Source organism: Pleurodeles waltl, chromosome 4_2 (assembly GCF_031143425.1).
Source record: "Pleurodeles waltl isolate 20211129_DDA chromosome 4_2, aPleWal1.hap1.20221129, whole genome shotgun sequence".
NCBI classification, from domain to species: Eukaryota; Metazoa; Chordata; class Amphibia; order Caudata; family Salamandridae; genus Pleurodeles; species Pleurodeles waltl.
The window spans coordinates 894,731,125-894,747,486 of NC_090443.1; the positions used below are offsets into that span (position 1 = coordinate 894,731,125).

A 16,362-nucleotide genomic window follows, 5' to 3' on the forward strand; every position below is an offset into this window, starting at 1 on the left:
CTGTAGTTGAGGTGGCTGGTGATGAGGGCCGGAGTGACAGTCTTCCTGGTGGACAGCGGTAGCCAGTAGAAAAGCCCGGGTAGCACGTGGAGGGTGTAGAGGCTGGCCACAGAGGCAGTGTTGACTTGTTTTCTTATGATGAGGTGGGTGTCCAGAATGATCCCAAGGTTGCATGTGTGGTCAGCGGGGGGGTAGTGGAGAGGCCGAGGGCAGAGGGCCACCAGGTGTCATCGCATGGTGAAGGCTTGTGTCTGAAGATAAGTATTTCCGTTATGTCCCAGTTACGCTTGATGCAGTTGTCCTTCATCCAGAAGGCAATATCTGTCATGGTGTCTTGGAAGTTGGCTCGGGTGGAAGTGGCATCGTTGGTAAAGGAGAGGACGAGCTGGGTGTCATTGGCGTATGAGATGATGTTGAGGCCGTTCATGTGGACGAGGTCTGCTAGCGGAGTCATGTACACATTGAAGAGGTTGTGGGGCTGAGGTAGGAACCCTTAGGGATGCCGAAATTGTTGACCTGTTTCCAATATCCTGTGAACAGTTGTGCAATGGACACTTTAGATGTTGAGAAAAACAATATCGGGGTGATCAGTGAATACTGGCTTTTTTAATTTTGAACCATCGAGCATGAAACAAATAAAAGCTTTTGCAAGCAAAGATCATAACTTTTTGAGCTTTCTTCAAACATTAATCAGCAGGTTCCTCTTTCTTTATGAGTTGGGTTTTTATAATATCTCTTTTTGAACATTTTATTTGCAGATCTCCTAAAAAGAATCCTAGTATTGTTAAAATTTCAGACTTGCGTGTTGTCAGGCTCTTGATTCGCACCTATCAAGCACATGTCCATCCAAAGATTTTGAGCTTAAAAGGTCGTTAGTAAATTCAGTCAATGGTTTACACATGCTGAATATCTAGTTTTAAGAATTGTTACATCGCCTTTCTAAATTTAAAGAATTTATTTTTCATTTCACCATTTGCAAAGATCCCCATCCCATAAGAAAGTAGAGACCTTTATGCAAATCAATCTTGTTAGTACCACTCTTATCCAATCCTACTTCCATTTTGTTCTTAAAATGAATTCTGTGGCATATGTGAAGGGATCTTGACTAGTGACAAATAAGTCCACATTAGATAAACTGTTTGATTATTGTTTACCATGTAGATCCCTTGGTTCATCCACAACTTGTTGCTATTGTGAAGCCCTGAGGTCCATCAGGTTATGGCTTTTGCACTTGTGGTCAAGAAATAGCCAATACTATTCTTGCGAAACTTTAGCAATTTGCAAGAGTTCACACAAGATCTAGCGGGGTGGGTAATGTTTGGTTTACCTTCCTGGTTTAGTAGTGTTGTATTGTTAGCTGTCAGTGATATTCAGAATGTCGTTAGACTGGTGTTTTCTGATCTCCATGGCTTTGTAAGTATGAGTGATGACTTCATCAGCTGTGTCATATCCCGAAGACTTCATAAAGTGCAACTGAGTAACCACTGTGCCATGGATGAATGTTAGTTCTTTGGATGTATCCTAGAGTCGTTTTGGTATGTTTTATAGCAGGCCGCGTGCTAGCAGACCACACCCATTGAAAAATCAAGATTTCAAATATGCTTTCATGCTTTACAGTGTTGAGAAATGTTTTGGAATTAGTGTCTTGCGGCAGGAGGCTTATATTAAATTTGTAACAACTCTCAGATCCATGTATGCTTCATGTAGTGCAGCCAAATGTTATAAAGCTTGGCCCAAAAACACAAAAAGGCATTCCAGGTCACCTTGCACGCAAGTATGGAGTGCTGGTTAACATTTAGCCTTGTGGTCTGGTGGCGATGAAAGTGCATTATTACAACCAGGAACATTGGCTGCTAGTGTCATGTTCTAAAAGGGCCCTTACTTTTAAAGAGCCTAATTTAGTGGATAAATTACTGACTTTGGAACGTGTACACCTGATCCTAATCCTGTCTTCAGCATATGACAAAAAATTGTGTGGTTGTGGACAACTCACTTAATCTCATTTGCCTCGAATTTATTCTGAATATTTTCAACATAATTGAACTGTGTAATGTGAAAAGATGCGTAAAAAAGATATGTAAAAGCCCAATTTAGGTATGCTCTCTTGAATGATCTTCCATACTCCTTTCAGCATACAGTGCTCTGTTACTCTTTAGGTGCATTTAAGCTACATAAATACTACTACACAAGTTCTCATTTTTATTGTTCAGAAAGGCCATAATCCACATTTTGCTCATATCTAGTAGGATCATATAATAAATAATCAGTGTAATAAAAAAACTATAAATAATCATGTCAAAACCTCAGTTAAAGGACCATTATCGTTATGATGTACAACCTCAACACCACTGAAGTTCACCAGTTATGGTGAGATATGCGAGTAGAACTCCCCCAGTGCACACCTCATGGCCTCACATACGACGTTCAGATAACATGAATCACAACATCGAAGACAACACTTCTGACTTCTCATATTTCACTCCTGACACTATTGATAACATTGGTCTTGACCAGTAGCCTCTGAGTACAGGACCTGTCCTACGGCTACATTTTATGTCCCATCCTCTTCCTCCTGAGTCAACAGGGCAAGGGTTTACAATGCTCTTCAGGCTTGGAGCAGAGTGTGGCTGAAACCTGACCGCCAATCCCCAAGACCCACGGTACTAGGCCTTCAGATGAGCACATCATACTCTGGTTGCATGGTGTGGCCTTCAGTTGCACCCTCTGTCTAGCCACCATGTCCCAAGAGTCAAAGCATGGCCTTTGGCCTGGCCCTATCAGCTCTGGACATGGCATGTGATTATGCTGTACACACAGACCCCCTAGATCATGTGTTGCATTTCCCTCCCCTTCTGCAGGACGTCCATAAGTATTTTTCACACATATGTGTGTTCTAAAGGCTTTTCAGGTGTGCACACTATATTGAAATGAGACTGACAAACTAGTTCAGAAATGTTTTTTAAATTATCGTTTTCTTTCGGAAAACTATATTTCATTCCTCCTGGTTTTGCCATTGTCCCTTTTGGTTTTGGGGTGTGTTCACTTTTCTTATTATTCATACTGATTTATGAACCTCTTAATTACTTCTAGAGAAAAGGTTCCTCCACTAATTAAAATATGATTTATAAACTACATTTGGGTAAATGAATCTTTTAAGCATCTCAGTAGTCCAGACAAAAACTGTTCCATGGAGTCACACTAGCCTCAGTAAGGTGTTTCAGTTAGGCTGATTTTGATCTTCATGTTATAAATACTATAATTGTCCCCAGTGGTCTTCACAATACCAAAAACTCCAATAGGAATTTCAGTGGTGTTTGAGTAACAAAGACATCTTATGCAATTTTTTTAATCGGTTCCTGCAATAATGTTTCTTCCACTTGTTCCATAAGCATGGCATTCTGATTCGTAACATGGCTGGTGGTCCATGGGGATACTCCATGGGGATACTGGATCCCAGTCGAGTTCTGCCCTCAGTATAGACCATCTCAACAACTTGCCTGCTGACAATGTTTGAGAAGGTGCCACTCATTGATGATAAAGAAGTATGTTAACTGGCTCCAACAAGTGTTGTTCTGTATCATAACTGCATAGTAAGAGTTGCATAGTTAGATGCGCAAAAGGCATTTAGTTCTGTGAGGTCAGAATTCAATTTTGAATGGCTGAAATATATGCCATTTTTCTCACATTATCCGAACAAAAATCAAATTGTTACTCACCAAACCCTGTGTACGAATGAGTGGGAACACACAAACATCTGGGAAATAAGGGCTGTCCCCTCTCCTCGTTATTATGTGACATATCAAATGAGGCCTTGTATCAGTACCTACACCTGCCATGTACTTACCCCTATGACTGTATTATAAATAACTCACAATGTCTTCTTTTCTCTAGGTATAGAAAAAAGTCTACAGTAGCAGATTCTTTCAACAGTTTGGTACGCGGCCAAAGTCTTGAACAGTTTACTGAAGGTACATATTCCATCCAATGAGGTTTCACTTTCAATTTCTTAATTTGTCTAATGGGGTTTCTATATGGCGAGGATTAACTGGAGGTATGAATTCTTTCAAAAGGGTTTTCTATTTGGTGGATGTTCACTCGAGTCATGTGTTCTATCTAGTTGGGTTTCGCTGAAGGTGTGTGATCTATCCAATGTAGTTTCACTGAAGGTATGGAGTCTATCAAAAGAGATTTCACTGGAGGCATGTATTCCACCTAATGGGCTTTCACTAAAAGTGATCTTTCTGTCTAATGGGGTTTAAAAGAATAGATATACGTATTGAGTCCAGGTGGTTTCCTTGAATGTGTGCATTGTATCTCATGGAGGTTCACTTAAGGATACACAATCTGTCCCTTGGGGGTTTTCATGAGTAATTCTCTTTTTTGTATTATCTTGTTGAGAAAATGACTTGCTGAAACAATTTATGAGCAGTCAACGTGTGCTGCGGCATGATCTAGCAAGTGAACTTCAGTATCTTAAATGTAAATCAAGAATTAGTACCCTTTGCAGAAATGTGGCCCAGAGTCCAGTCCTGGATGAATCCTGAGGGCAGACCTCAACACTTTTTGAAATTGTAAAATGGTTGCCATGTTCCTGTCTGTCATTACCATCTGGTCACAGGTCTTGTCTGTGCCACTGTGCCTTGAGGTGGATCAACATACAGTGTGAGTCCCAAACAGTTTCCATCCTTATTGTCTAACCAGTGCACCTGTGGGCATTCTGCCACTCTGGCATTCTCCTGGTGGGCTGCAGTTTAGGGGGCAGCTTGATCAGCTGCCATGAGCCAACCATGAGCACCAGTGTTGGACTGGAATGTCGGACAGTCTGTCGCTGCCAGATGGGTCAGCTGGAATGGCTGATTGTTTGGTCCGTGGTCCATAACGGACAGACAGATTCATTTGTCTCTAACTTCACTTTTCATGCACTGTGGCTTGAGTGCAAGGTTAGCGCAGTGCAAGGTATTTGTTTGACATCCATCTGTGCTCGGAACACATATGGTGCTCTAAACTGGGCTGGGCCTGATACCTGTAAATGATTAAAACTTCTGTTAATAAGATACTGCATCCTGTTTCGTGGCTGCTCTTACTCTATTGATCCAGTTCACCTTCTGAGGTATGTCATCACTAGAAAATCAATCGAAAGCCAAGTACCTTTCCAGTTAGTCACTGGTTTGGCACCCCACCCAGCACAGGCGTAACCTTACAATTCGGCTGGTTCCCATCGCTTTGTTTTGTTTATACTTGTACATGGGAATGCAATACTTTTCTGTCGGTCAGCTTGTTACAAAATGGTGGATTTAAGATGTTTTCTCCATAAAAGAATCACAATTCAACATGAACATTGCATGTACCAGACTGTATTAGAACTGGTTCAGGTGGGCTGACAGTCTGCTCCTCTTCACTGTTTAGAAAGCCAATATTCTTTAAGCCTTTTGTCTTTCTAGCATTTCCTTACATCATTTGCCAAGAGTGATGTATACTGCAATGAAATCACTTCATTTACGTTCATAGTCTGGGAGCTTTGGAAAACAATAAATTATGTGATTTTTTCAGTCTATTGGGTGCACACACCATCGGTTTAGATCATGGCATGGACATTTCTGTGCCTCTCCAGAAGGCTCTAGGAAACTGTGTGGACGTTATCCACCCCTCCGAACTTGTAGGCTGGATTCTGTGGCCACAATTCCTTTTGATGGTGGACATTCTGTAATTTTTGCTTGTATACAAGCCAACTGCTCTCTTTATCGCTGTTGGTAAACACTTCTTTCAATAATGCGTTGTCTTCTCTTGCCGTAGAAATAGGGTGCTCAGCTCTCTCATTGCAGCTGGTTTAGTGAACTCAGTCTTGCTACACACTAGAATCAGCAGAGTTCATGGATGTGGTAATTGTGGGGAGGTTGTGGGACAATGAAAGGAAGAACATTGCTCAGTAACTCAGGGGTCAACACTGCATGCACATTTAACCATGGCCGAGCCCACTTTAAAGATGGTGTCTCGTTAATCACGCCTTTTCTCTGAAGTTACAATAGCAAGAATTCATCATTTGTGGCTGGCAATGCAGCTGGCATATATCACAGATCCTTATCCTCAATTCGGGACCTATGGGGTCGCTACTGTAGATGCTTAGATAAGCCTGACTGTTGTGGAGAGGTGACTCTGGTGCACTGTTCTGTGTCCCCAGTGTCGTTTATTCTGCACTCTGGTTGGGTGCAAAGGTCGCTGAGGTTTTTATTGTTCCAGTGCCAGCCACAGTTCAAGCCTCCTGAGATGCCACAGAATGTTGGAGCTGGTGCTGAGGTGAAGGGCAGTGCTTTGTCAGTTAGTTGTGGGAATTAGAAGTTAAAGGTAGAAAGGGTGGAGGCCAAGAGTTGCTGTTTTTCAGTGGCCTGGAGGATTCCTTCATACAGATAGCCTTGGGAAAGCTTTTACATTAAGGTCTGATTATGACTCATTTGGATTTAGGTGCTGGAACACTGAGCCACTGGAAATAGTGCTTCTGACTGGTATCCTCAAACATTATTTCAGCAAGTTAAGCACAATGCCATGAGAAATGCCATGAAAAATAACCATGTGGACCCAGTTTTTCCTGGTCAAATTCTGCATTGAATTCCATATGGACAAAGTGGAAGCAGGTCTGTGGCGAGGTAAGGGGATAGGATGGGTGGCAAGGAAGTGGAGACTGTGGGCTGGCAGGAGCATTTCATTCTTCCCATGCCGCAGATGATGGTCAGCCAGAGACTGGTTGTGCTTGTATTCCAATCCTGTTATTTTGCCAGCCAGATTTCCTGATCAGCAATATTGGCCCTGATGTTTCAGTCCCTGAGAATTCTGGGTGTGAGTTCACTGGACCATTTGAAATCTGGTGGATTGGTACCTCACATGAGGATACCACTTTGCCTGAGTTGTAATCGATCCTTTGAAGTACCACCCATGGCCTCCATCAGCCTACCCCGAGAGAGGTCCTACATTTCTGGGACAAGAAATGGTGTTTCAGTGAACCACCCTCCCTTCCTAAGTCGAAGAGCTGCAGGTTGAATGCAGAAGTGTAACGCAGGCCTCTAAAGTCCCTGTGTGTATGGGGTGGGGAGGCTCAACACATAAAAGGGCTCCAAATCCTACAGGGCCTCCCATTCAGCCCAAGGTCAGTGAATATATGTGAGATATGGGAAACTCGGGGGGAGGGTCATCAAATTCATTGGGGGCATCACGTTCTGTTACTTCACTGCTTGAAAGGTTGGACCCTGACGTAACCAGTGTCCAGATGAACCATCGGAGCTCTACATTTTGGCAACAATGAGGTAACAAAGTTGCCCTTTGTTTCCCTTAAGTACAGACAGCACTCAGATAGGTCTGATAGAAAAAAAAAAATACTGAATTGTGTGGAAGAGTGGTTGAGAGGAGCCAAAGTAAGTGCATAACATAGTGTAAGGATAGGCAAAGCTCAGGTGAAAGCGGATGGCAACTGAATACTGTAATTCAGTCACAAGAAAATCATCTCTGCATTTCAAAGTGGAAGAAAGTTAAGCAGATGGAAGGATTTGAACTGTACCTTGTACATATTTGACCTTTAATTGCAATGCACCAGCACACTATTATGACAAAAGAGGAGGAAAAAGTGTTGCATCAGTCACGTCCATGTATTGGTTTGAGGGTTTCTTTGATTCCCTCCGTCCCCCCTCCTCCACCAACCCACCCGCCACTGATGGGGAGTTAAGGTGGAGGTAAGAATCAGTGGAATCATGATACCTCTGCTCACCAGTATAGATGGATGTTTTTTCTGTGGTTTCCATTTGTGCTCCATTGGTTGAGCAATACATGCTCTCTCTACAAGGTCTCTCCTAAGACTTTTTCTGAGAGCTTGAAATTGTAAGAACCACCCTGGATTATTAACAGCAAGACTGCATTTTTATCCAATAACAAGGATTCTGGTACATGGTAGGCTCTTCTCTTCTTGACTCTTCCGGGTACTTTGATCGAAGAGTGAAGGTCTCTTTGAGTGATCTGAAGGCTGAGTCAGACCCCATATAACTCAAATATTACACATAAATAAATATACTTGTCTACCCGTCATATTTGTCTATAGAACTAACACTTTAATAAACACTTTTATAATACAGAACTGTAAAAAGGATGGATGACCAGTAATCGCAAGTCTCCTGACCCAACCATTCCAGAGATATTTCAGAAAAAAACTCTTGTGGGTAGGGTGCTGTTGTCTGCTTTGTAGACCGGATCAGGTTATTATGTAATTTCTTTCAGTGCAGGATATGGCACACAGAAATAATGCATCAGTAATATATTATCAAAGCTCAGCATCCTTGATTGCTCCAGAGCTGTCCAGAGTGGCTGAAGTTTTTCAAAGATATGCATATGTGCCGAAGATACACATGTCAAAGTCTGAAAACACAATGGTGGGCACTCACTATCGAGCCTCTCAAAAAGGTCTAACTACCTCTTTCGTTAATTTGAGAAATAAACACAAATTTGAATCAAGTACAATCAAAGTGATGAAACTCCAGCTATCCTATCTTCTACTACCCCTGTCAAAAAGTGTAGGCTGCGATTCACTATAGGCTACTGTGACCGATATCTTAGTAACCACTGGTCACATTTGATAAATTCTGGGAGATGTATAGGCGATCCAGAAACTTACTCCTGTGTAAATTTGTAACACTAAGCATTGTCTGAAAGTTTCAAAAGGTTCATGCTGCAGGCATACATGTATGTTTTCCCTTATATTTAAGGACTACTTGAACTTTGAAACTATGTAGTGCCCACCTTTTAGAAGGTAGCTACTTGAAGTCAAGGGTCTTGGGCTAATTCGGAGTCCAAGGTAAGAATGAGGGACATTTGGACTGGCTTCAGGCTGCCTCATGCAATGTATTTGTATTTCTGTCTTGGAAGGACTAATATTCACCATTTAGACCTTGCAGTCCTCCTCACACAGGTCTGAATCAAAGGGGCCGGCCCTGTGCTGGACTTCTGCACATCTCAGCTGGGTTTTGAGGGGGGCACCTCTAGTGTACCTCAGGGCCCCAAATCCCGTTATGCAGACATAAGGCTATTAGTAGATTAAACTCATATCATGATGTATGGGGACAATGAGATGCTAGGAAATAACAAAGGATGGAGGCTACTCATCGTTTCCAGTGGTCTATAGCTGGTTTCTAGGGGACCTACTAGGAAGGCTCTGGAAGTTGCAGCACCTCTCAATTGTCCTCGGTGAGGAACCTCTGGAGGGGCTTAATATGCTCTGGGCAGCACACCTGCTCTCCTTGGACAGGTTGTGGGGAGATTCCTCTGGGGCAGTACTTCTATTCAACAGGCAGGTGGGCAACAGCTCGGCAGTGGGCAGAACTGCAGCATTAGTGCTTGGCTTGAGGGAACTTTCAGTACACTGGTCCAGTCCACGAAGTACCAACAGGTCATCCAAGATATTGTTAATGTGGAGCTCTTCAAATTGCTGCAGTGAAGTTCCAACTTCTAATCTTAGTTCATACCATTTGGACAAACATTTCATGGCAAATCAGAATTGTTCGGGAGAGGTGGCACGGGCCAATCAGACTGCTTGCATCTTTGCTGCCTTTCTCCCAAGCTTTTAGGACAAAGAGGGTGTGCTCCGCTTCCAGGCTGTTCAGATGCTGATACAGAGCAGATTCAATGGGTCCTTTACAGGTCTGGCTAAGGAGAGCTTTAGCAGTCTTTCAGACCTTTTACTACCAAATAATTAAGATATGCACAAAGCATTTTTCTTTCACCGCATGCTGTTAGCTATAGTATCATTTTGATCCCTATCCGTGTTTCCACATCAATGCATCAGGGATTACTTTACATCTAAGAGGCACACTCATTCACACATTGAATTCTTTATGTGATACACACATTTTATAGATGCTTTATCACCACCACTGTTACTGAAATCACCATTATTTTAAATCCCCACCCTACGATCACCACTCCCATCATTACAGTCACCATCAGAACAGTTACCACCCACAACATTCAGTAGCACCACTTCCAATACCTCCACCACTGCCATTACGATCACTATATCATTACCAACACTGCCACCATTAATACTTCCACCATTCCAGTTACTTTCACCACCACCACTAATATTGCTTGTGAGCCATTAGTCATAAAACAAGCATTGGTAAAGCCAATAGGTTTGGGTTTTAACTGAAATGCAAGCCAAATCTATTGACTTTGCCAATCTTTGTTCAGAAACGAAGAACTGAAGTTTGGGCCTGACTGTCATGCTGGCAGGTTCTTATCCACTGTTTGTCTCTTTTACTCTTTCTCTTACACTCCACACTCACTGACCACACACACATTCCGCAGGACACATTTAAAATCACATGAATAAAAATCCAATGCACTCGGAATGAGGAGCAAAATAGTCCTCTTTGCAAGACGATCACTGCGGTCTACAGCCCTGCTGTACTACTTAAAATGATTAATTATGGTCAGAAGCCCGTTGCCTCTCATCGATGGAGATCCCCTTGATGACACATTGCAGGAGGACGGGCTTGAGGTCTCTCTTGGCCCAGCAACAATCTATTGATTTGATGGATAGCAGAGAAGTTAGAGGAACAGTCAGAGAAAAAAGTTAAACAATGAATAAAAATGGAAATATGTGACTGCTACTGAAACAACTTTGGACTCAGGTAGAGGGCCATAATACATTAACACACGGAGGAAAATGTGCTGCATGGACTATTTAAATAGATGCAGAAATACAAATAGGATCATCTCTTCTCTTTGATCAAAGACGCTGTCCCTGTGAAGCTTAAATTCTGAATCAGCAGCTTGTTGCCTTACCCTGCATCCCCTAGAGAGGCGCCATTGCCCTATAACTACCTAAATGTTTCTACTGTCACACTATGTCTCCTCTGAAGCCCTGTGACGGTAGGCGCTGAAGCCCCTCTATGTAGGGCAATACGTGATGAGACATGAATGCCTACAGTCTGGCCCTGTTCTCGTACTCTGTGAAGAACTTGAGTGGGTCAGCAGCAGACCGTCCAAGGCCGATCTTCTCAATAAACCAAACCGCGCCTTTAAATAACCAGTGGGCATGGTTCCTCTTTCCTGACACTGTTTCACTGCTTGCGGATACCTGTCTGTGAATGCCTCTCTGCCAAGCTTGTTTGTTAGCCGCCTTTTCTGTTTCGTCACTATTTTCACTTGTACTAAAATTACCACCCTGCTTTTTTTGTTACACTTGCAAATGACAACTCTCCTATGGTTTTCAAAAAATGCCGATACTTTTTGAGTCTGAAACCATACAGTGCATTCGACTTGGTATCCTTGTAAACCAAAAGCTCTAAAAATACCAGCACCTAACTAAGCTTTCTTTAGCAGATCAAACAAGTGCAAAACAGCGTTGCCACACATTGCAATCTTGTGTCAGTTATATGTGAAATAGCAGGTGTCTGGCTTCAGTGGGAAGAAAACAGCTGGTGCTCATTGCACAGTCTGGTTTGTAAAGACTGAAGTAAACTCGTTGATTTATAGAAATTGAGTTGACGTAGCATTTACATGCTATCGCTTGGAAAACAAATAAGAGTTTTGATTGCAACCATAATAACAGTGTCAGGCAGTTGGGTGTTTGCAGCAAAGACAGGGCGCACAATTTTCCAATAATCAACTCTTACCTATATCCACTAACGACCAGATCTACTAAAAGACTGGTCACAAAAAGTGGTTGCAAATTGTGCATGACTTCTTCCAACTAGCCTTTCATTTTGCAGTAGATCGTATGCGTTAGCAGGTTGCATCGCAGAATCTACAGTTTTTTGCATAATGATGTGCCTAATGATTGCTAGGCAGGTCGCTATTTGCAATCTATTGTGCTTGGCTGCATACACAGGGTTGGTGACCTGTTTTAACGATCAGACCACCATCACTGCTTTTGCATTCCCAAGTGGGGCTTTTTTCCCTTTTTTGGGCAGCCCTCATTCCTTAAAAACATAGTGCTGCATTTTTAAAAAATGTTTCTTGTATGAGAAAACATCGGGGAGATGAGTCAGTGGTCATTTGGACCACTCTCTTCTGCCCCCCAGACTTTCAAAATGATTAAAAAAGGGGAAGGTGTCCCTTCTTTGAGGTCTTTGTTACTGATCAGTGGTTTGCAACTGCAATTGTAGTTGGAAACCATTGATACTTAACTATATTGAATTGTAATTAGTAGAGAATGCTCCTTTCATGCCCCTTCCTAATTGTTGTTCGATATGGGTCAGTTAACCCAGTTTGTGAGTTGGAAATGTTTTACCGACTATTACAGGTTTAATACATACCAAAAAGCCATTTTGCGGTTGTAATCTCTTAGACCTGACATCCTTGGCGTGGTATTCCCCCAAACCTCTGGCCTTCACCCTTCCTATTGTGTTAATTATTATTATTTTTTTCTTTAGGTCTCTGCACCTTACCACTGCTAACCGGCGCAACATGCCTGCACGTTGTCCTTAAAACTTGGTACATTTGGCATATACCTGATTGGTACATTTAATTTACTTTTAAGTCACTAGGAAATGATACTACATGTACCCAGGGCATGTAAATTAAATGCTACTAGTGGGCCTGCCGCTAGAATAGTACTTTAAAATCTGTCTCAGGCCTGCCATTGCAGCTTCAGTGAGGGCTTACACGTCTGTTTCAACTTGGCAAAATAAACATTTTGCCAGGCCTAAACATTCCCTTTTCATACTTATACAACATCCCTAAGATAGGTGCTTAAGGCTCATAGGGCAGGTGTGTTGATTTAAAAAGTAGGACATTTGCCCTTAAGTTTTACATGTCCTGGCAGTGAAAAACTCCTAAAGTCATTATTCACTGCTGTAGGGCCTATCTCTCCCATTAACTAACACTGGGTTACCTTATTACATTTAATAAGTGCTAACTTTGCATTGGGAGCAGGTAGAAATATATTATTTACACTCAATTGAATTTTAATTTGAAAACCTGTTTAACAGTACCCTTGTCTATCGACCACCTGGACCACAAGCCTCATTTGCCAACCTCTTTACTGACTTCCTCCCTCCACTCACCATTGACTCCAGAGCCTTCATGCTCCTCAGCGACATCTACTTACACTTAGATGACAGAACTGACTTGGGCTGCGCTGCACTCCTCAAAATCCTGAACAACATTGAACTCACTCAGCTAGTCAGAGAACCAACTCACATCTCATGACACACTCTAGACCCCATCTACCAGCAACAGCATCAAGTACATCTCCATTTCACCGCTCACATGGGCTGACCACTTCATCATCCACTTCCGAATCAAAACACCTCAAGCAAACGCACTCACCAGTGTCAGCCTACTCAGCTGCAGCTGGATCAAAATCGCAGAGGAAGACTATCTCAACTCACTGAGCACTGACCCACCTAAAGACACTGACAACCTCAAAGAGGACATCACCTACTTCGAGAACTATATCAATAACTTTGCAGACTCCCTCACACCCATCAAACCCAACAAGCAAAGGAGAACAAACAAGCATGCCAGCTGGTACACAAAGGGCCTCTGAGACTCCAAACAACACTGCAAACCTATCCCTGGAAGGGGTAGATTGACAATGCGCCTAGGCACTGGCTATACAAGAAGAGGTGCCCCCACAGTGTAATCTTATCTCATGGAACATTGCAGGCTATGATGCTAAGTTATCTGATCAAGCATGGGTTGGGTGTGTGGCTAATTATGATGTTATCATGCTCCAGGAAACTTGGTCGGCGGGACTGGCTGTGTGGGATGGGTATGATAGATATGCAATTCCAGCGGTACAGTCTCTTGGTGGTCGCTCGAAAGGTGGCCTGGTCACTCTAATTCGCCTCTTTAAGATAGTGGGTGCTTTCCAGATTAACTGTAACCATCAAGGTATATTGCTGGTTTGGGTGCTCTTCTCCAATCATTTTAATGTATTATTGGTCAACTTTTACAATGCTGTGTGGGGTATGTGGTGCCAAATTGGGGCCCTGTTCTCCATTCTTAAGATTATGAAATATAGAATGGAGAAGGTGGGGTTGGAATTTTGTGCCATCATTTCCGGGGACTTTAATGCCAAGTTGGGCCGGTCCAGTACTGTGGTTAATCCCTTCATCTGTGACTGTGAGGTCTATTCAGCGCAGGGTCTGCAGGACTCGAGAGGTAGAGATCTACTAAAGGAACTCGGGGAGATGGGCCTCTTGAATTTCTATGACATTGAAGCAGTAGGCACTCACCAACTTCCAACCTATGTCGGAAGAGGGTCTGGATCCACCATCGACTATATTTTTGTGTCCCCTCCTATGAGAGACTTGGTGATTGGGGGTAAAGTGTTAGGCGAGTGTTTTAGCGATCATAATCCCCTTATATTGTCCTTTAAGCTCCCTGGGGCCCTACGATCACTAGGACGAGGCAGGCCTGTAATGGTGGTGACAAAGGACCAGGGTAGGCGGCTTTTGTGGAAGCAAGTAGATCCCCAAAAAGTTGTGGGAAGGGTTGTGGGGGATAACCTACATCTATTTATGGAAATACTCCTGACAGAAGCGCCAAATCCCACGACTGTTATAGATGCAATAACAGTAGTATATGCAGCTGTCAGAGACTGTCTCTTTTCAGTAGGCAACCACCCTAATAAACGTAAATGTGGCTGGTACGACAAAGCCTGCTTTGATACAAGGGCAAATTTAAAGATGGCTACCAAGACTTACCCTAGAGATTGGGTTCTCGTAAAAGAAGCCAGATTAAGGTATAAAAGGACCCTGAGGTATAGCAAGCTAAAATATAAAGATAAAGCCTGGGAAGAGTTAGAGCGTGCTACAGCTTTGAAAGACCCCGGCCTGTTTTGGAAGGTGGTGAATAGAGGCTCCTTTGAAACAGAAACCTCTGAGGGCCTTGGATGTAATATTGCCCCGGAGGCCTGGGTAACACATTTCTGTAGTATATTTGAGGGTACCCCCCTAAGAAATATGCGGTAGAATGTGTATGATGTGGCTCCTAACCTAGCAATCAGATTCTCACTACAGGAGGCTTTTGATGCAGTACAGAGTTGTGCGCATAATAAAGCACCGGGCCCGGACTCAATCCCGATGGACCTGTTTAAAGCTAACCCTCCGTTATGGGCACCCATTCTCCTAAATGTTCTTAATGCAGCCGTTACTGTGGGCATTCCTGCCTCTTGGAGATTGGCATGCATAGTCCCAGTGTTTAAAAAGGGTGATCGAAATGATCCTAAGTCTTATCGCCCTATTTCACTGCTGGATTCCTCTGCGAAAATTCTGGGTCGGATTATCTTAGGCCGTCTGGAGGCCTGGATGACAGGAAATGATATCCTAAGTCGGGAACAGTATGGCTTCAGGGAAGGCCTCGGCACGCAAGAACAGTGTCTTAATTTACTGATGATAATCAATAAATACACGCAGGCCAGGAAAGGTACCCTTTATCTTGCTTTTATGGACCTTAGCTGTGCTTTTGATAAAGTGAACCGGTCTTTATTATGGGAGAGGCTAATTCAGTCAGGGTTGGACCCTAATATTGTAGAGCTTCTCCGATATCTCCACTCAGGGACAGTTGCAAACGTGAGGGTGGGCCCAAATGGGGAATGCTCGGAGGCTTTCAAGCTTTCAAGGGGTGTGCGCAAGGGGTGTGTCTTGGCCCCTACCTTGTTCCTTCTATACACAAATGGACTGTCAGATTTTCTGATTGAACACTGCAGGGATGTCCAGAAGGTGAAGGGTATTGATATCCCTGTACTGACGTATGCGGATGACGCGGTCCTTATGGCCTGCACAATGAATGGTCTCCGTGACTTAGTTAGAGCTTATGTCGTCTTTATGTCAGCTTTGGGACTGGAGGTCAATTTTAAGAAGTCGCACTTTATGGTTTGTGGTAAACCTATGAGTAGGGTGGGGGAGCTAAGGGTGGAGGGTCAAATTATTAGCAGAGTCCATGAGTTCCCATACCTAGGGGTAATTTTTGTTGAGAAAGGATCTTGGAAACCCTGTATTGCCAGAAGGATTGTGCTTTTTCATGCAACAGTTGGTGCAACCTTTGACTTTGCAGCTAGGGTAGGTAGTAAACCTATCAAACCCCTGCTTGAAATCTATAGGCGGAAATGCCTACCTGTCCTTCTGTATGGTTCAGCACTTTGGGGGTTTAGGGATACCCGAGCCCTTATGGTGGAAGAAAATCGTTTCTGTAGAAGGCTTCTGGGTGTTGGACAAAATATTCCTGGATTTTGCCTTCACTTGGAACTGGACCTTGAGTATGTACAGGACACTATCCAGCTGGCTCCCCTTTTGTTATGGATTTCAGTCTGGAGTAACGTACATGCCTCTCTTAATAGGGATATCCTAAGGGATTGTTTGGCCTGCGATAATGTAA

General features: G+C 43.1%; 1 protein-coding gene across 2 annotated transcripts in view; it reads left to right on the plus strand.

The window, feature by feature from the left end:
* Positions 1–16,362, plus strand: part of TTC39A (tetratricopeptide repeat domain 39A) — a 553,301-nt gene that overhangs the window by 300,576 nt on the left and 236,363 nt on the right. For both annotated transcript variants that reach the window (XM_069232685.1, XM_069232686.1), the window contains exon 4: positions 3,892–3,968. In XM_069232685.1, the coding sequence (XP_069088786.1) occupies positions 3,892–3,968 (77 nt within the window). The remainder of the gene's footprint in view (positions 1–3,891; positions 3,969–16,362) is intronic.